At 56.5% G+C, this 24,502-nt stretch overlaps 6 protein-coding genes across 6 annotated transcripts; 2 read left to right on the plus strand and 4 right to left on the minus strand.

Annotated features, from left to right (window-relative positions):
• Positions 1-698: 698 nt before the first annotated feature.
• Positions 699-2,315, minus strand: D7B24_003702 (uncharacterized protein; the record flags this gene model as incomplete). Its single annotated transcript, XM_028637889.1, has 5 exons — positions 699-761; positions 824-965; positions 1,015-1,218; positions 1,271-2,041; positions 2,155-2,315. The coding sequence occupies 5 exons, from the start codon at positions 2,313-2,315 to the stop codon at positions 699-701; spliced, it is 1,341 nt and encodes a 446-aa protein (XP_028490562.1).
• Positions 2,316-3,936: 1,621 nt separating this feature from the next.
• D7B24_003703 (uncharacterized protein) lies at positions 3,937-5,316 on the minus strand (the record flags this gene model as incomplete). The annotated part of the gene is made up of 5 exons (XM_028637890.1): positions 3,937-4,260; positions 4,313-4,820; positions 4,874-4,970; positions 5,023-5,034; positions 5,091-5,316. The coding sequence occupies 5 exons, from the start codon at positions 5,314-5,316 to the stop codon at positions 3,937-3,939; spliced, it is 1,167 nt and encodes a 388-aa protein (XP_028490563.1).
• A 556-nt stretch (positions 5,317-5,872) lies between these two features.
• D7B24_003704 (uncharacterized protein) lies at positions 5,873-7,807 on the plus strand (the record flags this gene model as incomplete). Its single annotated transcript, XM_028637891.1, has 1 exon — positions 5,873-7,807. The coding sequence occupies one exon, from the start codon at positions 5,873-5,875 to the stop codon at positions 7,805-7,807; it is 1,935 nt and encodes a 644-aa protein (XP_028490564.1).
• A 516-nt stretch (positions 7,808-8,323) lies between these two features.
• D7B24_003705 (uncharacterized protein) lies at positions 8,324-10,681 on the minus strand (the record flags this gene model as incomplete). Its single annotated transcript, XM_028637892.1, has 4 exons — positions 8,324-8,555; positions 8,622-9,430; positions 9,483-10,102; positions 10,438-10,681. The coding sequence occupies 4 exons, from the start codon at positions 10,679-10,681 to the stop codon at positions 8,324-8,326; spliced, it is 1,905 nt and encodes a 634-aa protein (XP_028490565.1).
• An 8,149-nt stretch (positions 10,682-18,830) lies between these two features.
• D7B24_003706 (uncharacterized protein) lies at positions 18,831-20,369 on the plus strand (the record flags this gene model as incomplete). The annotated part of the gene is made up of 3 exons (XM_028637893.1): positions 18,831-19,748; positions 19,848-19,959; positions 20,014-20,369. 3 exons carry the CDS (start codon positions 18,831-18,833, stop codon positions 20,367-20,369), a joined length of 1,386 nt encoding a protein of 461 aa, XP_028490566.1.
• Positions 20,370-20,712: 343 nt separating this feature from the next.
• Positions 20,713-24,484, minus strand: SMC2 (Structural maintenance of chromosomes protein 2; the record flags this gene model as incomplete). Its single annotated transcript, XM_028637894.1, has 5 exons — positions 20,713-20,977; positions 21,036-24,121; positions 24,181-24,301; positions 24,361-24,401; positions 24,458-24,484. The coding sequence occupies 5 exons, from the start codon at positions 24,482-24,484 to the stop codon at positions 20,713-20,715; spliced, it is 3,540 nt and encodes a 1,179-aa protein (XP_028490567.1).
• Positions 24,485-24,502: the final 18 nt, after the last annotated feature.

Consider the following 24,502-nt stretch of genomic DNA (forward strand, 5'->3'; position numbering starts at 1 on the left):
AGGGAGAGAGAGAGAGAGAGAGAGAGAGAGAGACCACGTCACCACCACGCTGGGTGTTGCCTCGTGCTCGCTGTCGGGTTCTGATTGCAGCCGGCGTACTGTGCTTCTGCGCCGCGATGCAAATCGACTCGTTGTATTCAAAAAGTCGAACAGCCGATGAGCGATGCGCGAAAAGCCACTCGCTCTGTTGATGAATTAAAGAGAGTAAGGTAGCACACAGGTAGCAGGGTTGATTGTGGAGATGGTCACTTCACCCAAGTTGGGGTAAGCCCGCCGCCAGTTGCGGAACCTGAGTCGGAATCTTCCAGTCCCCTCATCGGCCCCCCCCTCCCCAATCACGCGTCTTGGCATCATACATGGCTCACACGACCAGAAATATCACCACTTGTGAATGTCTACGGCAGTCGTGGGATCAAATGAGAATGCGATTCCGTCACCAGCCAATGGCCAGCATGGTAATGATGCATTCAATTACCGACAGTAGCAATACGACTTGCAAAACCAACCAGGCGATCCTTTGCCCCCCCCCCTCTGCCATACCAGCTTCGCCCCTGAAGCAAGCAGCGCCCAAGTCCCTGAGGATACGAGTACAGCTCCCATGCCGTCGAGAACCGAAAAAAATGTCAACCCAGGCCACATGTGACTTCTCCGAGTCTGCATCTGCTTGTCCGAGGGTATAGCAATGTCCTGAACGCCATTTACGCCGCAGGTGGCCTTCCCAACGAGGTCTCCAGATCCTCGTAATGCAAGGTCAACTCTCTCTGTACCATGTGTCAGTCTCATTCTGGTCGGCTTTATCGAGTCAAAAGGTTTGAAGACGCACCCGCTCTTTCCGCCAGTTGCGGATATCCCAGATGACGTAGTAGCCTTGCTCATGGGTAGGACTGATCGTTTGAGGCGTCATGGTTTCGTCCTTTGTCAGCCAGATGTGCAGCTTCTTGTGCCACCTCCAGTTGCGAGAGTGCCTACCCCAGGTCAGCAACGCTTTGTTAGGTAGAGAGGGGTTTTACGCACAGTTCAAATGCGGCGAGCTGCTGCTTCACATCCTGGGGGCAGCTATAGAAGATCCAGAACAGCGTCTCTTCGTTGAAACTCTGAATCTTGGTCTCTATCGGCTGCACGTTCGTGACCTGATAGCACTCGGGCAGCCGGTGACTGGGCACCACGGGCCGTGGCGGTGTGTCGTCGAACAGCGAGTATTGTTGCGTGGAGATGAGCCTGTCACGCGTCAGCGGAACTCAACAATGAACATCAGAACGTTGTTGCTTACTCGGGCGAGTTCACGTTGAGCCCTAGGTCATTGGGATCCATGCCATGCATCAACGCAGCGTAGCTTGGGTTGTTGTTCATCATGGTTCGCAGGCCCTTGATTCCAAACTTGTCGATAGGGGCCATGCCAGCTAACGGGTCCTGCGCGTCGGAAGCCTCTCCGTCCTCCGTCTCTCTGACCTTGCTGTTATGCGCTGCCGCGTCGAGGCCTGCCAAGCTGTGCGAGTTGCTCGCATCTTGAGACGGCGAGTCCGTTGCTGCGGACATGCCCACACCCAGGCTAGCTTTCCTTTCTTCATCTGCCGATCCAGCAGTGGTAGCGTTGGCCTGCGGCGGCGACTGGGCGTCTGAGCTTCTGTTGTTCGCCGAGAGGGCGTTCAACAGACCGTTGCCGGCAGCCCGGCTGCTTGGTATGGAAGGTGCGGCACCGGGGGCTTGAGCCCCGAAACCCAGAGACGACATGAGACCGCCCCCCCGCTCCCCGCCAATCTCGCCGTTTGCGTTGCGATTCAGTGGTGGAAAGTCATCCGCGGGCGTCGCAGAGTTTTGCGCAGGCTGGCCCACTGTTCCTTGGGCGCCGAAGCGGAACCCACCATTTCCTCTAGATGAAGATGTCGAGTTGTACAGGTCTTCCTGAGGCCCCTGCGAAGACAGTGGTGTAGACGTGTTTCGAGGCACCTGCCCACTCACAGCCCGCGAGCCCGCCGTTGCCCACATAGAGGATTGGTTGGCGTTTCCGAGTTGAGGGTTGTTCGAGAGGGAGGGGAATTCGCTAGTCTCAGGTTAGCGAAGAAAGATCAATAAGACAGCGAAAGGTCGTTGAAGTATCCCTCTCATAGCACAAGTCAAAGGGAAAACATAACGGGAGGGACAATTAGTAGGTACCCCTTCGAACTTTCGACCGGGCGGTCTCCTTTCAAAGCTTCCGCATAGCCCTTTCTGGGTCTCGCAGACGATGGAGTAGGTGACGGCGCCGTCATGATCTTAACGACTGCTCCCGGCTTTTTGCGCTTCCTGGTAAGCCTGCGTTTACGCGCGGAGACCATGGCGGGCGTGATAATGGGAGTGCGGGCGGAACCTAGAGCTGGTGCAGTGTGTGCGGCATGCACCTTCCGGCGGTGGGGGTGGCAGGGGCTCTAAAGCGCAAAGAAAAGACGAAGGAAAGCAGCACCTACGAAGGATCCAGTGGTGTTGACGGTTGCGACGACCCGCCTAAGCTCTGCGCGAAGCTAACGTTGCCACCCAGTTGCCGTGATGGGTTTTGAGGAGTCGCTCCTCCCATGGGCATGCCGTTGCCAAAGGCCCAACCAGACCCATTGCTGCCTGCTGACATGGACAGTGCGTTAACACACGCTGCAAAACGGTCTCGTCCCGTATTTCATCTATCGAGGCATCCTTACCCAGCTTCCCATTCGGTAATCGGTTCGACACAGAACGGCCCTGTTGTTGCGGCTGCTGCTGCTGCTGCTGCTGTGGTTGCTGGCCACCGAAGCCAGGCATCCCTCGAATCGATTGTGGTACTGCGCCTACTATACGATCATCGTCAGCGCAAAGTATAGAAGACGTGCTGAATGACATCGCGCGGAGGTAAACGAGGAGATCGAGGTTCCGATCGACACAGGCGTTCAGAGGGATGAACAGGCCGGCGGGGGATATGACAGCGAGATGATTTCTGTTCTGATCGCATGACCCAGGAAAAGGCACGGTCGCTAGAGGTCGGAGGTCATCTTGCGGCCAGGGCGGTAGGGAACAGACGTCCGGTTCGGCACGGAGGTGGTGCGAGGCGTCACAAGGTCATGCTCTAGCGAAGCAAGCAACCCAGGGTCGAGGCGCCGTCGCACAACCGATAAAGACGACTCAATGGACGGGACCATGAAAGAGAAGGTCGCGCTGAGTCGCAAGATGCCCATGTCGGCAGCGTCTAGGGACGGGCAATCGGCGGCGTACGGTGGCTGCGTTGCGGGAGGCTCAAGGGCGGACGACGGCAAAGTATGCAAGCCTTACCTGGTCTGTTCATGATGGGAGCTATCGAGGACTGGTGTCGCAAGGTTGTGTCGCGTCGTTGCGTCGAGGTTCGAGTTCGCGGGAAAGAGGTTTTGTGTATCGGGTGGCGTGGTTGTCGAGGGTTCGCACGGTTTTTGCCTTCAGACGAAGCTATGATCGCTGGAGGTTTCTCTGCTTAGGCGGTTCGAGGTTGGCGTTGTCCACATCAACCCCCCCCCCCCCCCCCCCTGGCCGCCTGACATGCACTCCACAGCCTGCAACTGGGCAAACGCTAAACACGGAGATACGGTCAAAGATGGATCCGATGTGATGGCCTGTGCACCGACGCCCCTCGGTCTGGATGCGGCTGCCTCGGTGTTCGGTGAGGAGCACAGCATCTAGGTACTAGGGATCTAGGTGAGGCTCAGCCATCAATCATCGCTATTAGCACGTTTTCTCCCTTCTCGCTTATCGCTTGCCTCGCAGAACAAATACGAAATAAGAAATGGTATCCTTCAAGACGTGTGCCTGGGCAAGATGCGTGAGCGCCGTTGGCTGTCACGACTCAGCTTATACGAGGGGGAAAATGCTGTTGACTTTCCCTCCATTCCCGACAAACACTACAAGCAACCGCTTGATTTCCATGGTTGACTTTGTTTTCATTTGTTTCCAGTCGAAGTAAATCTATGATTGTAAAACATATTTGAGGCTCTTCTCAAAATCGATGCCTTGCAGGTGGCGCCCGATGAGAATAATCTTGCCTTGCTTTGGCCCATCTATCGATGACTGCTCAGGCGCCTCCAAAATCTCAAAGATTTCCCGGACGCCCTGTATCATCTTGACTTTGCCGTCGTCGAATACCAACCGCCCTTTTGAGCGGTGCGTCTCAATGGTCCTCCCCTCCCCTGGCAGTTCGTGATCCCAGAGCACACTTCGCAGCCATTTATCCACTTTTGCCTCTTGGCTGGGCGACAAAACCGGAACCGGTATGGAGACGGTGGAGATGGCCTAGAAAACGTGAGCGTTGCGCATACATCACACAGCAAGGAGAAAAACGTACGGGGTCTAGATGGCTGTGGCCTTTGCGGCTGAAGTCAAGCTCGGCAAGCTCGTCGTAGGCGTGCAGGTCCAGCAGGACGCCCTCGAGCTGCGGAACCTCGCTCTTCTGCGTTACGTGAATCTTGGCGAGACCATTGATGGACTCGATCCTGTCCCTGACCTGTTGCAGCTCATCTGGGGTGACGAGATCTGCCTTGTTGATGACGATGACGTCGGCGTGGGAGATTTGCATATGCGCCGTTGTCATGAGCGGGCTGCTGCTGTGGTCGTGATCGTGGTCTTCCTCGACTTCGATCTTGCCAGACGGATCGTCGAGACTGCGGAGAATGTTCTTTGCGTCGATAACGGTGACGATGCCGTCGAGGTAGATGGTGCTGCCGAGGCCGTCATCGACCCAGAAGAGCGGCGCCAGGTTGCCAGGGTCGGCCAGGCCGGTGGTCTCAAGGAGGATGTAGTCGAAGGCACCCTTCTTCTCCATCAGCGACTCGATCGCGTTGACGCCGGTGTCTCTGAAGCCGTCAGCATTGTAAAGTGAGCACGCATGAGGGGCTCGGATCCTTACTTGACGGAACAGCACAAACATCCGTTGCCGACCTCGAGCCATTCTTCAACCTTTTCGTCCCCTTTGTTGACGGTAAGTGACTTTTCAATGTCAATGGCTACAATTGGTCAGAAAGTGACATGGCTACACTCGCTGCTTCGACTTCTTACAGTCGCCGAATTCTGTTGGGATCGTTAGCAAAGGTCCAACCAACTTTGACCAGCAGCGCGCAACAAACCATTCATGATGACGGCAATCTTCTTGCCATGCTGCGCGGTCAAGATGTAATTCAACAGAGTGGTTTTTCCAGCACCCAAATAACCAGTGACAATGGTGATTGGGACTTTGATTCGTTTCTCTTCGAGATCGTCCTGCGGTCCTGTGCTCAGTGACGGCTCCGCCTGAGACGGGGTCTGACTCTGAGTCTCGACCAGATCTGGCGGGGCATCATCGTCAAAGTTCATAATGGCGGGGTAGTGCAAAGAAAGATACGAGGACGGATTGTTGCAGCTGCAGGCTTCAGGGTGTAGGCAGGGGGCAGACAGTGATAGCGGCGTGACGTGTGACTTTATTAATGAGGGAAGAAATAATAGGGTCTCGCTTTTTTACGAGAAAGCAGTGGTCGGTGTTGGATTCCTGTCATTCAACCTGGATCCAGTCAGTCGCCTGTCTGCGGCTTAACTCAGGCCTGTTCTACAGCTACAGGGCGTATGACGCCGTAGGTGGGTGCCAACATGGCGGAGGCTGTGGCCCTGCTGACTAAGGCGGTCGTTGCGACAGATCCCTGCCCCTGCCTGTGTCCGTGTGCACTTGCACTTGCCTCTTGCTTGCTGGCGGTAGCTGGTTGCTGCAGCATCCTTTGGATTGGCGCCTCCTCCACCAACCACCCACCAACATCACGACAACTTTTTGTCCCTGTGCCTACGATACCTACCCACATCGCTGTACATAGCTTCCATCGTCCAAAAGAAAGTACACGGAAAACAATCTGGCGTAGCCTGCAACACATTCACCGTCGCAATGGCCTTGGCGGCGCCGCCCTCCCCCCGGCTTCCGAGCCCTCCTCCAGCCGCCGAAGATCAGATCGGCCCTCCGTCGCCATCCATGGGCGCGCAAGCGAATCGCCTGGCCGCGCAGCTTGAGAAGAGTATTATGGAGGCAAATGCGAAACGTCGAATTCATCCCGGCACGAAAGCCCAGGACATGGCAACAGGCCCTCCTCTGGTTCCCCTCAATGAGGTTCGTTCCATCGCAAAGCCTTCTGTCTATCAGCAGCTGCCCCCACCCCCCAAACCGGTTGCGCGATCTCTGTCCCCCATCCCTCAAGCTCTAACATATTGTTCCACACAGCTCGACTCGGCCTTTCAGCTCCAGGAACACCTCGCCGCTCTCCACCACTTCCACACCAATGGCGGCGCCCATGGCATAACCCGTCAGACCGCCATCCAGCTCGCCACGCCACCGCCCTCGATCGACCGCACGCTGTGGCTTTACGAGCTGTGTCGCTTCCTCATCTCCCAATGCAACACCCTCATTGTAGGCTTCCTCTTCGACGCACCCCCCTGCAGCGCCTCGACCTGCCCCGAGATGCGCGCCTCCGAGTGGCAGTTTCTTTGCGCCGTCCACGAGCAGCCCAAGAGCTGCTGCGCCATCGACTACTGCTGCCACACCCTCGACTGGGCTGCCAACGTCGTCACAGACCCCAAGATCTTCCCCTCGCGCTTTGTCGTCTCCTCTGACGCCCATAACAAGAGCGTCGCCGTCAAGAATCTTGTCAACGTCTTCCGCCGCCTCCATCGCATCTTCGCCCACGCCTGGTTCCAGCACCGCGCCGTCTTTTGGAACATTGAGGGCCAGACCGGCCTCTACGTCTTCTTCAAGACCGTCTGCGACATGTACGACCTCCTGCCCGCCGAGAACTACAAGCTGCCTCCGGAGGCCGAGGGCCTCGAGACGAATGCAGCCGCCTCCGACCCGAGCAACGACGACGACGACCAAGGCAGCGCCAGCGGCAAGCAGTACCACCCCCACAACAACACCAACAGCAACAACCACCATCAGCAACCCGCCGCCATCTCCATCGCCAAGCCCCCATCCCGCGGCGGTCACGACGACATTGGCGCCGCCGCCGACGAAAACTACCAGTCCATCGGCCGCACCAACACGCGCCGCCACATCCGCGCCAGCCCCTCCACAGGCAGCGCCGTCACCACCGTCCTCGAAACGGACGAGGAGGACCACGACGTCACGAGCCGCCTGCGTGAGATGCGCATCTCTGCAGCCCCTGATATTGCCGAGGAGGCCGAGACGGCCGACGTCCCTGTTATCGTCGCCCAGGAGGTCATGGACGACGCCTCGCCCCCCGCCTCGCCGCCGGAGAACGACAGCACCATCGTCGAGCACCTCGGAGCCGAACCCGAGGAGGATGCTCCGCCCACATCAGAGCCGCAGCAGGAGGACGCGGCGCACCCAGAGACCGAGGCTGCTGGCGCTGCTCCCGTCGAGCCCGAGGCGCTGCTGTCTGAAACCGCGCCCATAACGGAGGAGGACAAGGCGGCGCTTGAGTCCGTAGACGCGGAGAAATCTGCCCTGGAAACCACAACAACAACGACAGCCGAAGACAGGGCCGAGAGCGCGGACGAGGAACCGGCGGGTGAGCTGCAGGAGGCGCAGGACAAGGTTGAGGACCCCGCGGCTGTGGAGGAGAAGATGAAGGAGGAGACAGGGTCCAGCACGCACAAGTTCACTAAGGAGGCCGTGGAGGAGTCCGCTTCGACAGCCGAGGCGCCGGAAGATACCCAAGATGCAGAGCCGGAGAAGGTCAAGGACGAGGGGGCAGCTGCGGTAGAGGAGGCCGAGAAAGCGGAGGCGCAGGTGGGCAGCGTCGACGAGGGGAGCACGGAAGAGGCAAAGACTCAGAAGGACACCCAAGAAGAGTCTACAAAGGAGGCGTGAGTGAGCCAGTCTACCTTAATGTATCAGCGGGTTCGAGCCGTGACTCTTTGCCCTGGGATGCACTTCTATGTATGTTTGTCTGTAGATGATAGTAATGCAACGACAGAAATCCACCCGCATCAGAGTTGGGTCGCAATCAGTAACATGATATCCTCATTCATGGGTCATTTCCCCGTCCGCTATCACTATTAGCCTAGCTCATTTCATAGCCTCGTCTTCTGCACGAATCATGCTGAGATGCTCTATGCAATTGCAACCCTAGAACTCGCACAAGATGTTTCTAGCCTCTCGTATCTCCCCCAAAGTCGAGCTGACAGGGTTCTCGTGCAAATAATATCCAGCCAGTTGTAGATAATGCAGTTGACGCAGCATTTCTCTACTCATTTGAACACCACCGCACGCAGGCATGCGTGTCTATGCATCGTTATCGTTATGGCGCCTCTCCAAGCACAGCCTGGAAATTTGTAGACATTCTTTTCAAGAAGAAAATGACATGGGCATCTGTCTTACGTCTTCTTAGTTCGCCTGTTGACCTTCGGCCAACTGCATTTTGGTGAAGATATGCCGAACCTCGCGCAGATTCTCCTCTTGCGCATTGATGGCGGTGGCGTTACGTTCGTCGGCCAGGTTGCGAATTGCCTGGAGCAGAGGGCTGAACCCCTCATCGTTGGGTAGCCACCAACGCTCACATTCAGGTGCACCGAATAGTACACCCATCTTGCTGCGCACCTTGACAGGATGGATATATCTGTAAGACGGTAATTATTAGCAGCAGATTCTGGATTGGAGAAGGCAGCAGTCGATCGAGTCTCACCCCTTTGTCTCCATCAAAGCGAACCTGCGCCTAAACCACATGTGGTGCTTCGCATCCTGCGGGACGAACAACGCACTGATGGCGAGGGGTGCTTCCAGCGGTAGGAGACCACCTTTTGGGCTGTTAGGCCAATGATGGATCAGCTCGAAGATCGTGCATACGTGATATGCGTGGCCTGCTAGCTCGCTGTACAACCGATCGCGGTCCGAAGTGGGCGACTGGCATTGGTGCATGATGATCATGGACAGCCAGATGACGGTCAAAAACGTCGTTGACAGTTTTGGGTGATCGTAGAGCATTCCCGGCGAGAAGGGGCTGACAATATCAGCTTCATCGGGAACTGGCGCCCAAGTAAAGTCTGTAACAAGACTTGTCGGGTCCTCAAGTTCAGCGTCCTGCTGGACCTTCCAGTCCCGAAGCCGCTGCAACGTCTGCGCATGAGCCGTCTCGAACTCCTCCGACGTCATCTGCCCCCTGGTGATTCGGGCATATAGCATAGACATCTCTCTGGAGAGCAAGCGTAAACCTGCGTACTGTGTCTCTGCTTTCCAATGGAAAGAGCGATGTTCCTCGTCGGAAGACAATTGCTGATGTCGTGCGTAGTCGATGTGGTGTGTGAACCACTCTTGCCCAAGCGCAGTCGGAAAGCCACCCATCATAGCTACAAAGGTATCGAACCGAGAATACCACGTGAGAACCATTCGACCCAAGGGGGTTTGCACGGCTGTCTGCGGGGTGAAAAGTCTAGTGATGATGTCGCAAGCTGCCCTCTGATGCCCCATTAGGTTGATCCAGTCACCAAGGTACTCCTTCGATCTGTTAGCTACTGGCCATCTCCAGCTGAGAGAATAGCTTTCTTACTTCAATAGTGGCTAGCTGCAAGATCGTAAGGAGCGTTCCAATATCTGGCTTCTCCTTCCTCTTGAGAGAAGCCAGCAACAGCGTCACGCCCCTGTTATAGTACTGGAGAAACTCCCACATCTTGCCGTTGGGATTGTGCTCCAGCGAGTAAAGATATGCCGAGAATCCGACAATGGCATTCAAGAGCGCTTCATTTTGCAAGGCAAAGTTTGGTAGGATGCCGTGGAAGAAGTTGTCGCCATCGTGCACAATACAATAGTTGTGGTGATCCATATGCTTGTAGAAGTAATTCATATATCGTTGTACACCTGGGGATAGGTGAGTCCAGTCGGGAAACGAGGTGGTCGAAAGGGTTGGGTTATCCACAGCCAATGGTGTTGTTGCTGTATGTGTGCTGCTGGTTCTGGTCGAGTTCGATGGGGAGCTCACATTACCGTCCGCAGACGGTGATTCCGAGGTTTGCCGTATAGCTCGCGAAATTTGGTTGATGGAGGTCCCTGTCGATGTCGCGCGCGACCATGTCGGTCGTTCAGAAAAGTTCGGAATCTGGTTGACGTCTTCATCCTCATCCGGAATTGTTTCGAGCTTGGTGCTCCGGCTGACATCGTCCTCCACATCTTCTGCTTCGTGCGATGAGGTTGGGCTTGCCTGTTGCTTGACGCTGCCCGAGTCTTTCGACGTGGTGCTCGGTGCTGGGGAACCTTTAGTGGGTGGTGGATCTGGGTACAGACATTCGCGTGTCCCTTTCCGGCAACCTGAATATCGTCAGCTTGTTCATGGGTATATTACACCTGTCGGGAGCCATACGATCGCAAATTGGTCGCGTTTCGTCACACTGGCGAAAGATTAGGAGACCACCAAGCACAGGAATGCAAGAGAAAGCTGACCTTGACCCTTCTGCTCCGACAGGTAAAGCAGCCGGAACGAGTGCGCCTGTGCTTGACATGGTCTATACCATGTGCAGACTTCTTCCGGCTTTTTTGTGATTTGGGTGCAGCGTATGGCACATTCTCAGAGTAGTCTGTGAAATACCCAAAATTTTGGAATGCAGGTGGGATCGGACCATGCAGTGGTGACTGCGTCACGGGTGATTGGGAATCCCCAAACTGCTGGAGGTGCGCTTCCTCGGTGCTGCTTGTGTCCAAATTGCCCACCACTCCGGCCATGGAGGTCAAGAAGTGGTGGTAGTAATCACCCATGATGGATGGCTGATGATAATCACGGCAGACCAGGGCGCTGGAGGCTTCTATCAGGCAGTCCACCTTGCGCTGAGTGATAGATCTCTGACACGGCAGATCAGGGAAATCAGTCCGAAGTCGCCCACCACGCAGACTCACCCTCCTACACTACTAGGTGGCCTTGCCCAGTCCCCGTGTCGTCTGCCGAGCCTGATCCACGGATCGCAGGAGCAGCGTCGAGCGGTGGAAAAAAGGTCGACAGAATTCAGGTGAGAAAGCGAATCTCTAGCAGTCGGGTCATTGGCTCGAGCGACGCTGACGGACGGTTTCGTACGAGGCCAAGGGAAGAAGGGGAAAAGTGTAAGTGATTCAACAAAGCAGTCCCACGGTGGCAAGGATTAGGAGCGGCAGCTGGCGAGGAAGAGTTGGTTGAATGTCGTGAACCAATCAGTGAGAAAGCAGAGACGAAGAACGATCTCAGAAAAATGATCTTGGTGTGAAGAAAACGTCAAGACGGGAGGCACCTGGTCCTTGGAAGTATCCCTGCGCCAATGAGGGCCTGGCCTGTTTAAAGCTCGTGGTCTCTCAGATCCAAGCTGGAAGAAGCCGTCCAGAGTGGTGAGCGTGGTGTACCATACCGGTGGGGTTGATCCTTGCTGGGACACTATGTGGGATGATCGCCACGACTGATGAGGCTGCCCGATGAGCGGCAGGAGTCTAGTCGGCGATCTGCTGGCGGGATTTAGCGCTACTGGCGGAGGGGTCTGGACAGGCAGGGAAAAGGGGGCGATGGCCAAATAACACGGCCACTACAGGTAGTGGGGTAGATGTCTAAGCTTGGGACGTGCTGCTGCGCGCGCGAGTCTGGCTCGGAAATACGTACCATCCTTGCGGACCGTATCGTCAGAAGTCAAGGGTCCTATACGGCATACGACAACGGGAAACCCGTGAAGCTGGAAGCTGTGCTTTGGCTCATCAACGTAATGGTCAACAATCCGCCGGCCGGTAGTATCGGCGAGGATAATGGCGGGGTCCAGGTACAAAATCGTGCTTCTACCCTCAAAATGTGCCGTCCGGTTACTCATGCATTATTCGTTGGTCTCGAGACAATAGGTAATAGTCGGTGGAGGGGGCAACCTTGGCGTGTTACTGGCAGGTGCCCAACATGCAGCCCCGTGAGCAGCCAAGGATGATAGATGGCTTGCTGGGCTGGCCTGTCAACAACCATGTGTGATCCGGACGGGTAGTCCAGAAGAGGTCAGGACAGGGAGATGCTAGGCACAACCCATTCTGTGGGCCAGCTTGCAACCACGAAGGAAGTTCCCGACAAGGAGGTTTCGAAACAAGCAGGCTGGGATTTATCTATTTCGTGATTTGTTAGCGGTACCGCTGTAAGGAACCGGCAGAAGTAGTCCGAAGACAACGATGACATTCGGACTAAAGTGGCTGAGAAACATGATTCCCTTCCTGACTCAGATCTCTAGGGGCTTGAAGGAGGTTGGGTGTTAACCTCGGGCCATGCGGCAGTCAAGAACTTTGATATCGAGGACGATACCAGGTGCAGTTATCAGGGGCCAAAATTCGGGACAAGGTCACGATGCTTAGGGGTCCAGCAGGTGAGGCAGCATACTCACTCGAGGGCAGTGGGCGCACTCAGTGCCGGGAGAGACCGTCCCACGACTGTTGCGCAAAGGATTGGAATATCGGTACACCTTGGCAATTTCAAAAGGGAGGGGAGAAGCGCCACCGCCTCCTGGGCCACGGTGTTAACGCAAGGGAGGGGACGTTATCTGCAGGCCGCGATCGGGAAATCTTAGCCCAAAGGACCATGATATGAACGGCTCTCTCCTGGAGACAGCCTCGACTGGGGCACGTCCTCCGCAAGGATACACACCAGGCCCACGAGCAGACAGAGTAGGAAGCAAGGGCCCGAGAAGGGATGAGGCGTTCGGGCGTGAGGTGTGCCGTATGACGACTGGAATGACAAGGTTGATATCAGATACACGCACATGGAGTGTGATGTACCATGCAGAAATGGGGGCCCCCAGTCAGGTCATTGGGTTCCCGGACAGGTCAGGCGGGCCTGACTGCCCAGACTCGAAGATGGGACTACAGGTACAAGACCAGGCCAGACTAGGGGAGATGGCAGCAAGGGTCAGTTCAGTCCGGAAGGTCCTCCGTTCAGAGCTCTTTTGATGCCACGAGTTTGATCACCCCCAAGCTAGCTGCAACCAGCCCGGTGGCGTTTCCCGAAAGTGAAGGTTGCCTGCTTCGTTGACTGACAGGGTACTCTAGACCTAATGTACGTACCTCCCGGGTCTCGGGACCAGTGCAGAGAAGGCGTCCATCGTTGAGGGATCGGCCACAGCAAGGCGCCTGGTGCTCCCCTAGAGTCTGCGGTAGTCTGTGCGGTAGCAGGCCTGGCGGGCAGGAAGTTGAGGGAGCCAGGCAGACTGCCAGGCGTGGCAAGGCCGATGACAAGCGGCTGGCGTGGAGAGAGAGGCCTAGAAGATGCGAAAAGCCAATGGCAAAAAAGCCCTAGCGTCGAAAGAATCAACACCGGAGATGTGTGATCGTTACTTGTCGAGGCACGAGACGACCAGCACCGCATCCGGCTTCCATGAGACTGGTAAATGAACGGGGATGTCTTATTTGAGTGGAGATGGGATGGGCAGCTGGAAAACCAGGCGGGCCAATGCGCCAGTACGGGAAAGCAGTGGTCTGCCCAGAGACTGGGATCCATCCATCCATCCATCCTAGGGGATCGATCGTGGGTGCGGGAGGGCAGGGGTGGCAGCTTGGGGAAAGAGATGAGGAGGGTTCGAGTGTGGCGTGGCATTGGAGGGAGGCATTGGGGGATCTCGCCGACCGTTATGCGTCATGAAGATACAAGTCGCGCCCCGTGATTGTTCGCTGTTGCGTTGATGCGACTCGTGCGTCGTCACGTAGTCGTCGGATCTAAGGGGGGCTGGCGACATGTCAGCAATGCACCACCGCCTTGCCTCCCACATGTGTCTCCAGCCGGTTGATTCCACCACGTTTATCGCACATGGACGGGGGAGGCTGAGCTGAACTGAACTGGCCCTACCTGTCACTCGATACAACGTCGACCAGGAGCCGGGGGCGCGTCAAGGGACCGGGGACCGGGGGCCAGACACCAGGGGCTCAAAGAACGAACCACAGATTCAGGCTGAAGCTAGGGCCGCATGGTTGGTCAGGCTGGGGAACGGTGAAGAAGAAGAAGCAAGAAACGCGCAAGTCGCAGTAGCGTCAGTACCAGGAGCATCCACCCTTGGCTTGGCGGGGCGACGAGTGGGTGGAAGGGCCCCGTGGAATGGATGCAGGGAACCCAAGGATCAACATGTCGTTGGTGAAAGCCCTAGGTCCGTGTTTCTGTCAGGGATGGGTAAATGCCGCTCGCGCCACGTCGAGCGCAGGCGTGGTACAATGTCCCGACGGACATATGGGCTGAGCAGAGAGGTCTGACTGACAACTGGGCCAGGGACCGGAGAAGTTTCATTCAGTCGGAGGATCTCTACTTAGCTGGAGGATCTCGACCCGGCCGGAGGAAAGATAGTGGGAGAAAACTGAGGTTGAAGAATGGCCGGACTGGGACGAGGCGTAGCGCACGGAATGCAGGACGGCTGCTGCAGCGCTGACATAACGACCACTCAGCAGCATCTCCCCGCTGTCCATGTAGCGACCGGGATGCGTGCACCCTGAGCCCCCGTCCACCGGGTGGACCTTCCTGCCTTTTTGTTCGATGAAGCCGCCCCCAGTGAATCTGTTGTTGTAAGGAAGGAGCGCCTCACCAGGAGGCCGGTAGGTGAGGAAAGCAGTGGTCGTGTCCAGGTTCGTGCCTACCTCACCACACCTTGTTGCCACAGAGTTCAGTTTGGTACTTGCCTTGTATCCTGCAGCGGCAAGTGTTGCTTGGTCCGGGCACAGTCCCAGCCCCCAGTCCCCAGTCCCCAATCCACCCAACAACCTTTCGTCGTACATGTCCATGACCTGATGGCGCCGCTACGTGCAGGGTGGAGACGCGCTCCGAGCTCAGAGGGTTGGCACAGGCGCACGACACCCAGCTGGTGCCAACATTGGATGACGGGGACAGATGCCGGATACACGACACGCCCCTGGAACTTGACACTGGCAACTGGAGGCTTTTTTTTTTTTTTTTTTTTTTTTTTTTTTTTGTTTCGACCTAACGTGCCTTTCCACTTGGGTTCCTAGGCACCTTAGGTACCTTGGAGGTGCATGCCCAAGTGCTTGCACGAGGGCCTAGGTGGTTAGTCCCAAGCTGGGATGCTTGTGGGACTTTGTTAGGATGTTCCCATTGCACCTGGCCGGGCTGTCGGGCTAACGAGTGACACTTCCTGCCGTGCCGGTCCCTCTCTGCGAAGTCCTCTCCCTCTCCCTCTCTGGCCCGCCTTGTCTAGGTAGGTGGTACCTAGGTAGGTAAGTAACTTACATGTACTTTACACGCTGGCTTTACCCCTCTGGGACGAAAGTCGTATGATGCGTGTACCTACCTATCCTGGGGTGGCCGTCTTCGGCATCTGCCCAAGGTAGGTACCTAGGTAGACAGGCAAGTAAACACAGGTGAGACGAGCACTCGTTCTTGAGGTATCGACAGTTACAGAGTGGCTTCAATCCTCAGTTGCGAGCATCGATGACGTGCGTGCCTGAAAAAACCTGGAAGCTGAAGAAAACGTACGCGTCTTCTCGCAGGATACTTCGACCCCTTCCTCTGTGAGTTCCAGGTTGCTTGTGATGCAGACGAGCAAACTGCTTCTTATTTTTAGCCCATCTGCCAACTGTGCTGCCAAATCAAGTCTGTTCAGCCCCTTTCTCCACTTGTCACTTCTTTCTTTCTCTCCCTAGCTCCCCCGGTCAGCACGAGAACTTCGGCATCAGACCTCGTGCTGCTCTCCTGTACGCATGGCCATGACCTGCCTTGACTCAAGACCCTCGCCAGCGACAGCATCATCACAACTCACAACCCGGCGGCAGGGCAGGCACATAGACTACCGCTCGAGCTAGGGATGCATCTGGCAAGGAGCAGCATTTGCCTCCTGCCAAACTAACGTCTAGTGCCCTCCTCTTATTTCCACATCACCTGTCAGGCAGTGGATGTTATTTCTTTTGGCGGCCAGCCCAACTGTCACACATCGGCCGGCACTCGCATTGACCCACGGACGTCGGGTCAGGTTGTTGGTAGACCCAGACTGAAGGATGGCGGACCCTGTTGTTCTTCATGTGCCGTCCAGACGTCGTACATGTACGCGCCGCGTGCACAGTAGACCCCTCTCTCCTGTGCATGCCTCCTCCTGTGCCCAAGAGGCGAAGCGGCTTCGCCGAAGTGTCCAGGATTCGTGCCGCTGTAATGGGTCATTGTACCGAACGAGCACGCGGTCGCGCCTTCCAGAACTCCAGATGCTCGGACCAACAGCGGCCCAATGATCCCAGAAACCACAATGGCGGCCCGGGTGATCTGTACAATGCTGCCGTCACCTCACGCGCGTCAATTCTCGGTCCTTTTGCCACGAGTACCGTCCTTCGCAGGCGCCAGGCGCAGTTTTGTGAGCACGACCTCCTGGGGTGCCGGAAAGGATCCAACTACTCCTTGCACGATCGCCAAGCAGCCTGCCATATTGGTCGTCACCGTCGCCGTCACCGTTCTGGTTCTTTCGACCCCCTCTCTCTGGAGATCTCCCTTGTCTTCTCAGGCCTTCTACCTGAGCACGCTCAGGGATCCGCAGCCCTAGTCTACATCTTCTCGAGTGTTGATTGATCGATCCAGCAGGTTGCGGCCGCACAACCCTGTCCTCTGTCCTCTGTCCATCCACCAAGCTGCCTTCTGATCGACAGCTGTCGCACAGAACGGGAAGGCCATGACAGGGCGCTGGGAGGTCGTGCGATGCTGCCGTGCGTACGGCCCTAGTGGCGGCCCGGGAAGCGCGATACCTACGCACCATTGGTATCCAACTAATGTGGTCTCCCCTCCATCTATACGTGAGGCACCTAATCATCCACTGTGGGTAGATAGATGCCTAGGTAATCTGACTATCCGCAGGCTTCTCGGCTAGTCCGTCTCTGGCTTATTTACCTTTGACCGATGCGCCGAGAAGAGTAACATTCCTCATGGCTGCAGACTACGACGCCTCCACCGTTTGACGAAACGACGACACTTTGCCTAGCTCGAACAACACTCGCCCACTCTTTCAGAAAGGTACCCGGCAACATGGCCCGCCGATGCTCGGATGTAAATTATGCCGGCTGGCTCCTGGGGTGTCACACCCACTAGAATTCCGCAGTGGAGCACGGACACGGCTAGTGTCATGTGAGGTGAGAGCTGTTTACTTTGCCTAGGATGGCGACGACGACGACGAAGGAGGGAAGCGCAGTTTGTCATGGAGAACGTGACCATGAAGCGCAGCGGACACACCAAGCGCACCGCTGGCATTTTTTTTTCTTTCTTCGACTGCTCTAGTGCACGGCTAATAATGCCGCTGGCCGGCTCTGGGTCAGCCACAGCGATTCTACGGCTTCGAATTCGAATCCATGGGTACACTACCGCCGCCAATAGCAGTTCTTTTCTCTTTCTTGTTTTCGACAACTAGTGTACGATGTTCTAATCATCCCGAGATTGCCCGTCGCCCACTTGCTCTCCCAGCACCCGTCCAGCACCAAGAACGAGCTACTGGCTACCCTCAAGCGTCAAAGCAAAGCCTCCGATCGCCATAAGACCTCATCCCTCGTTCTAGTCACTACTGTGCTAATAATGGGTCGTTGAACAGAATTTTATCGGAAGGTGCGCCGGCGGCAATGCAGGCTAGGTGCAGTGTGATGAGGTGCATGCTGTCCGTGTATGGCAATGTAAGAGTGGAATATTCGTCCTGATCCTATTGTTGGACCCCCGCCCCTGGTGGTACTCATCGTATGCACGCAGCATCAGCTAGACCTCTCTGTATTCACGGTACGATGGCGTATCATCCGCGCCAGAACTTAATGCGATGCTGTGGCTAATGAGCTTGGGTGCATCGCGTGCGGACAGACATGGTGGCCGGCCGGTTGAGGAGAGCTCCAGAGCACTCGTGACCACGGGGCCGTACCCCGTCGAAAATTGCGACCGTTTTGAGAAGGATGGAGAAGGAGGACGGGAACAAGACTGTCGTATCTTCGAGTCAAGTCCACACTCTCTCGGACCGCACGCCGGTCGACATCGCGATGCTCGGACTCGGGCTCCAGGTTCTCTCTCGGGGACATGGTCAGGTGCTGGTAACGTCGGAAACCTCCACATCGATCAGGTGTCAGGGGAGGCAATCTGCATCCGGGCGGAACTCTGTCCCCGGCCCCTGTTCCTTGACCGAGCCATTGCACGACGAGCCAACTCCATACAGTTAGCATCTACACATGGGGGTTACTGACTCTGTGCAGGACCAACTGTTGCGCAATGTTGGTCAGGAACGGCCTGTCTGCCGTGAGAATCGGTACATTCGCCATGTTTGCTGACACATCACAGCAAGCACGAACCGGGACTTCATTTCAAGGAATTTGAGTTTCTGCACAAGATCATGCATCAGAGCACAACGCAGGTGCCGTCTCAGGCCTCCGGCGTCCGGGGCTGAGCACATGTGGTGTGGCCAAGGTGCTCGTTGGCCGCCAGGGAATTGCCGACGAAGCTCCCCCTCCCCTGTGTGCGCCGGATTCGATTCCATCGTTGGGTCAGGTGACTGCCTGACATGTCTCGAAGGTGGATGTGTGACAAGTGACAAGTGAGGACGTTCCGCATGTGGATGACATAAGCAGACTGGACAAAACACATTGGATTATCTATCTATCCCGAGGGAGCGACTCCGATTGGTGACTGAAAGTATCAGGCAATTGCTCCAGACCCAAGCTATCAACACATGATCCTACGGCACCAAAACCCGATTCTGCTGGAAAGAATCAGGAATACCCAACGGTTCCTTTGACACGACTGGTCTGTCAGATGAAGTGGCTGAGGATTTGACGAGCAAAGTGGCAAGACACCCCGTTGTGCTACTCGAAATTGAGAGGTACTCATCTGAGCTGCTGACTCACTCGCGTACCTACATCCGCATCCATCTTGACGTCCTCCGCCAATTCACAGCAAGGAGATTCCAAGACAGATTAGATCATCAGCATGGAGGCACATAGACCATCGCCGAGTGCCGGCTCAACGGCTGGCCTCTCTGCCCTGCTCGATTTTGATGCGACCTTCTTCTTTCTCCCACTCGTCACGCTCCTAGGCTTCCTACTCCCCATCATCTACCTCTTTCCCCCCGTTCCCGCCACCAAGGCCGACGCCTTACAGCAGACACACGACCGCCTCGGCCTCGGCCGCGCCGAGAGCAATCTTCGCACCCACAATCGGCCTGCCGTCGCCGCCGTCACACCCGGTGCCTCGGCGAAGCTCCAAGCCCTGACTATCTACCCCGTCAAGTCGTGCCGCGGCATCGAGCTCACGCGCTCCCGCGTCCTGCCCACGGGTCTCGAGTTCGATCGCCTCTACACCTTTGCGCAGCTCAAGTCGCCCTTCCCCGTGTCCTCGACTGCCAACGCGGCGGAGAAGGAGGACGGCCACGTCTGGGAGTTCATCACGCAGCGGCAGTTTGCCCGCCTCGCCAATGTCAAGGTCGACCTGTACGTGCCGCGCGGCGAGGATGGCTCGCGGGCTGACAAAGACACCGGGTCGTGGATCGTCATGCGCTTCCCGTGGAGGGATCTCGGCATCAGGGGCGTGTTGCAGACCATCGCTGCCAAGCTTGTGAGGGGGTGGTACGCCGAGGCCGAGAGGGAGTTCTTGCTGCCCGTGGAGTTCCCCACCAAGGCCGAAATTGGGCAGAGGGGGTACGAATTTGAGAAGGTCAAGATCTGGAAGGACGTTGTCACGGCGCTGAACCTGGGCGTCGATGTGCCCGAGGAACTCAGGTCCTATCTGGGCGTGAGCAACAAGCTCGGCCTCTTCAGGATTGATCCCCTGGGGCTGCGGCAGGTGTTCCGCTGTGCGCCGCGCAAGGAAGAGATTGGCTACCAACCCACCGTGGGCTTCCAGGATGCGGTACGTTATCAGGCTCGCGAGGATTCGAGGATTCGAGGATTCGAGGATTCGAGGATTCGAGGATTCGAGGATTCGAGGGTTCGGCTGACGACTGTCTAGTACCCCTTACACTTGATGAATCTCGGCAGCTTGCAAGATTTCGACTCTCAGGTGCCCAAAGACGGGGACCTCAAGTACCTGGACGTCAGACGGTTCCGCTCGAACCTGATCGGTATGTTGTTCCTTGCAACGGGCTGCACCTCACACCGCTGACCTCTGCACCAAGTGACGGGCGCTCCTGCTTACGATGAGGAATCTTGGAAATCCATCCGCTTCACCCCTGGCGCATCCACCTTGACATCGGACGCCAGCTTTCAAGTCTCGTGCCGCACCGTCCGCTGCAAACTCCCCAATGTCGACCCTGCCACGGGCATCCGCCACCGCGTCGAGCCCGACCGCTCACTGCGCAAAATCCGCGACGTTGACCCCGGAGCGCCCAAGATGGGATGCTTAGGCGTGCAGATGTGCCCGCTCTTCGAGGACGCTGAATCGTGCGAGACTGAGGATTTGCGAAGCTGGCTTGAGGTCGGCATGACGATAGATATAGAGTCCCGGGGTGAGCACGTGTACATCAAGCAGTGAGAGGTGCAAGCCTTCTCGTTCGGGAAAAGGAAACGACAGGGCCGGGTTCTGAGCGTCATGCGTATGGAGCATTCAACAGGCATAGAGCACCACCGCAACCAATCCATAGAAGTGAAGCAACAAGTATTGATATCTTGAAACAAAACTTTCGCCAGCTCAGCCAGCCCAATCGTACTCTCCTGCAAAATCAAGTCATGTGCCACGTTCCGCAAGTCATTACAGCCCTCCAACCTGGTATCCAACCGACCCCGGCTCAGCCAGCCCAAATCCCGTTGACATGCAGCCACACAAGTACAGGCACCCATCTTCATCGTCATCTTGCCGTTTACGAACATCATCATCATCATTTCAAGTCCGCCGGCGTTAACGCCTGCACCATACTCGTACCCTCGCTGAAGCGCGTGCGGAAGATGCGGTTGGCGTTCTGGAACATGCCGTCCTTGAGACTGACGACGATGAACTGTGACCCCTTGAACCGCGTCTTGATGAGCCGGCCAATGTTCTGCGTGTGGGAAAGATCCAATGCCGCATCGACCTCGTCGAGAATGTACATGGGCGCAGGCTTGAATTGCAAAAGGGCCATGATGAGCGAGAGAGCGATGAGAGACCTGTGGCTGTTAGTCATGGCATGCTGTGTGAGGGGGGCAAGTTTGATGGCGGGCTCACCTTTGGCCACCAGACAGCTCCGTCAGGCTCTGCTTCCAGACCTTGCCCAGGGACACCTTCACCTCGAGGCCGTCGCTGATCGTTTTGCCCTCAGGCGGGTCCAGCTTGGCGAAACTTCCTGGCAGCAGCTCGTTGAAGATCTGGCCAAAGTCGCCGTTGACCTTGACCCACGTCTCGTGCAGAGCCTTCTTCTTGTAGTCGTCCAGGCTGAGAATGGTCTCCTCAATCTTGCGCTTGTCGCGGATGACCGTCTTCATCATGTGCTTGAGCGAAACCTCCTTCTTCTCCACGCTGTCGATCATATTCATGACCTTGGGGTTGATCTTCTTCTTCATGCCCTGGAAGCGGTCCGTCAGGTTCCGCAGCGTGGCCTTGCACTCGCTGATGTTCTGACCCTTGAAGTCGTACGGCGTGCCGGAGCGACCAAAGTTGTCCTTCTCGTCCGCGATCCAGTCGTGGTCCTTCTCCATGTACGCGACCGTCTGCAACGCCGACTGCTGCTCCTTGTGGAACTTTTCCACCTGGTGACCGAGCGTCTGCATTTCGAGGCCCTCCTCCGCGACGCGCGCGTTTTTGGACCGCGTGGCTTCCTCCAGCGCCCGCAGCTCGTCGTCGAACCCGTGTAGCTTGGCCCGCTCATCGTCCAGCTCGGCCTGCACCGAATCATGCGTGTCCTTGAGCTCGGCCTGTTGCTGGACGAGGCCCTCAATATCCTGCTGCTGCGCCTTGATGGCGATCTCGACTTCTTGCAGCTGCTCACGGGCGCCAGACAGATCCCCGGCCACTTGCTCCGAGTCGAGCTGCGCGCCCTGGAGCTCCTTCTGCACCGTCTTGACCGAAGCAGCACTCTTGCTCAGTGTTGCTCGCAGCGTATCCAGGGCTTTCTGCAGCTCGATCAACTTGGCGTCTTTGTTGCTGTCAAAATCTTGCATATCTTTGTTTATCCTCTTTTCGTCGGCGAGGGCTTCGGCATGTCGCTTCTTTGCGTCCGCCATGTCGTTCTTCAGCTGGATGATTGTCTCTTTCATGTTGGCAACCTCCTGAATGATTGAGGAGGACGAGTTGCTGCCAATCTGCTCCTCAGCGAGCTTGATCTCGTGGCTCTTGAGGTCCAGCTCCTGCTTGATCTTGCGGGCGTGGTCGAGTTTAGACTTCTCTCGTGAAATGGTCACTTGAAGGCTCGTCAGCGTCGACTCGGCCTCCTTCAGCTGTCTGGTGAGCTCGTTCAGCTTTTGCAAAGTGACCAGCACTCCGCTTGAGTTGGGTGAGCTGCCGCCAGACAGTGTACCTGAGGGATCGTAGGCATCACCCTCAAGCGTGATGCTCCTCATCCTGACGTTCGGGTCAAACGTGACCTTCTTGGCTGTCTCTGCGTCGGCACACACAAGCGTGTTGCCAAACACGTACTCCATGGCCGACGACACTTCGTCGTCGTAGCCAACAAGAGACAAAGCCAGATCGACCTTGCCGGGCGCAATCTTCTGCGCTGTAGCAATAGTCTGAGCTGAAGCCTTGAAAGCCGCAATCTTGTTGAGGGGAATGATGGTGACTCGCTTGCGAAGCTTGCCGCCCTTCAGAAGCTGTGTGCCGGTCACTTCAGAGTCTACCACCACGTTGTAAAGGCGGCCTCCAGCGCAGATCTCGAGCGCAGTCCCGGCTTCTGTGTGATCCTTATCGAGGGTGAATAGCTGCGCAACAAGTCCCTTGACCTTGGATCGATCGAAATTGGGCACTGGGTCGTGGTAGTTGAAGTCGATGTTGGCAACCTTTCTCTTCAGTGCATCCGACTCTTGACGCAGAGCACGGATCCGTTGTTGAAGACCAGACTGCTGCTGGTACATCTCCTCCTCTTGGCCAGGTTGGAAGCCGAGCTTGCCAAGCTCCTTTTCGAGTCTCTGCTGTTGGGCTTTGAGGTCCTCCAGGTCGTTGAGAAGGCCTGCGTTCTGTTCCTTGGCTTTTTTCGCACGAGGCTCCTCTTCCTTGATCCGCTTCTCGAGATGGGCAATCTTCATCTTGGCTTGCTCCTGCTCGGTCGCCGCTGTCGTTGCGCGATTCCTGGCGTCCTGCAGCTGTCCCTGATAACCACCTTCCTGGCCGGCTTTGGACGCGACACCAGTCTGTAATGTCTGCAGCAATTCCTCCTTGGAATCTGCCTCCCGGCCCTGCGCCTCAACTTCGTCCTTGGCAGTATCGTACTTTGCCTTGATGGCTTCGTACGCCTTTGTCTTCTCCTGCAGAGCTGTCTCGAGCTCGGTCACGGTTGTCTCGACAGCGACCTTCTTCTCAGCCTCCTCGTTGAGACTGGACTGTTTCAGGTCCATGACGGTGGCAAGGCGCACCAGCTCGTTCGAGTGCTTCTTGACCAAATCCTCTAGGCCTTGCGCCTTGCCTCCCTTTTTGAGCTCCTTGTCGCGCTGGGCCCGGACCCTCTGCACATCCTCCTCTAGATGCGAGATTTCGCTCTTGAGGCGGACTGCCGATTGTTCGAGGTCCTTCTGCCTTTGCTTCTTGCCGTCCAGATCTGCCGCCGACTGCTGCAGCTTCTCCTGACACCTCACATAGTCGTGGGCGACGACCACTCTTGTGAGGCGCTCCATGTCGTTCTGGGTTTGTTGGAAGTCGAGGAATGCGCGCTTTTCGGTTCTCAGCTTCTCGAGTTTCGGCTCAATCTCGTCTCGCAGCAGCTCCGTGATCTCCTGCAGCTTCATGTCCTTCTTTGCCATGGTCTTGAACGCCTTGTCCCGTCGGTCCTCAAACATGCGTGTGCCGGCGGCTTCTTCGATCATGGAGAGAATCTCGACAGGCTTCATGTTGAGGACTTTGGTGATACGTCCCTGCATGATGAGAAAGTTGGGGTTGTTGATGTTCAGTTGCACCGACTGGAAAAGGTTCTGTACCGTCTGCTGCTGCGCCCTATGCCCGTTGATCAGGTACTTGGAGGTTCCGCCGAGGACGATCTGCCGGGTGACGCTTATGGTCGCATATTCCTCGAAACCGATCGGCGACTTCTTCTTGTCTCTGTTGTCGAAGACGATGGTGACACTCGCTTTGGTGACACCGGCTTGACCACGCTTGTAGATGAGGTCCTGATCCGCGGGGTCAGCGCCTGACTGGGCGGGGTGGCATCGGGCGCGCGAGAGCATACCTGGAGATTCTGGGCTCGCACTGTCGTCATGTTCGTGATGCCGAGGACGAAGCAGATTGCGTCAAGGATATTTGACTTGCCGGACCCATTGAGACCGGTGATTGAGTTGAAGCTCTCGTCCCTACGTCGTATCAGCGCCGGTAACGGCTTCCGGTCACTCCTGACCGTTTGTTTACTCACCATCCTGAAATGACCGTTCGGACGGCGTACGACTTGAAGCCCTGCACAATGTCAACAGCAGCGCACGCATAGAAAGAGAAACATCACTTCAACATACGTCTATGATAACTTCAATTACCCTCATGCTGTCGTTGTTCGTTTG

Source organism: Verticillium nonalfalfae, assembly GCF_003724135.2.
Source record: "Verticillium nonalfalfae strain VnAa140/NRRL 66861 chromosome Unknown scaffold_205, whole genome shotgun sequence".
Taxonomy (NCBI): Eukaryota; Fungi; Ascomycota; class Sordariomycetes; order Glomerellales; family Plectosphaerellaceae; genus Verticillium; species Verticillium nonalfalfae.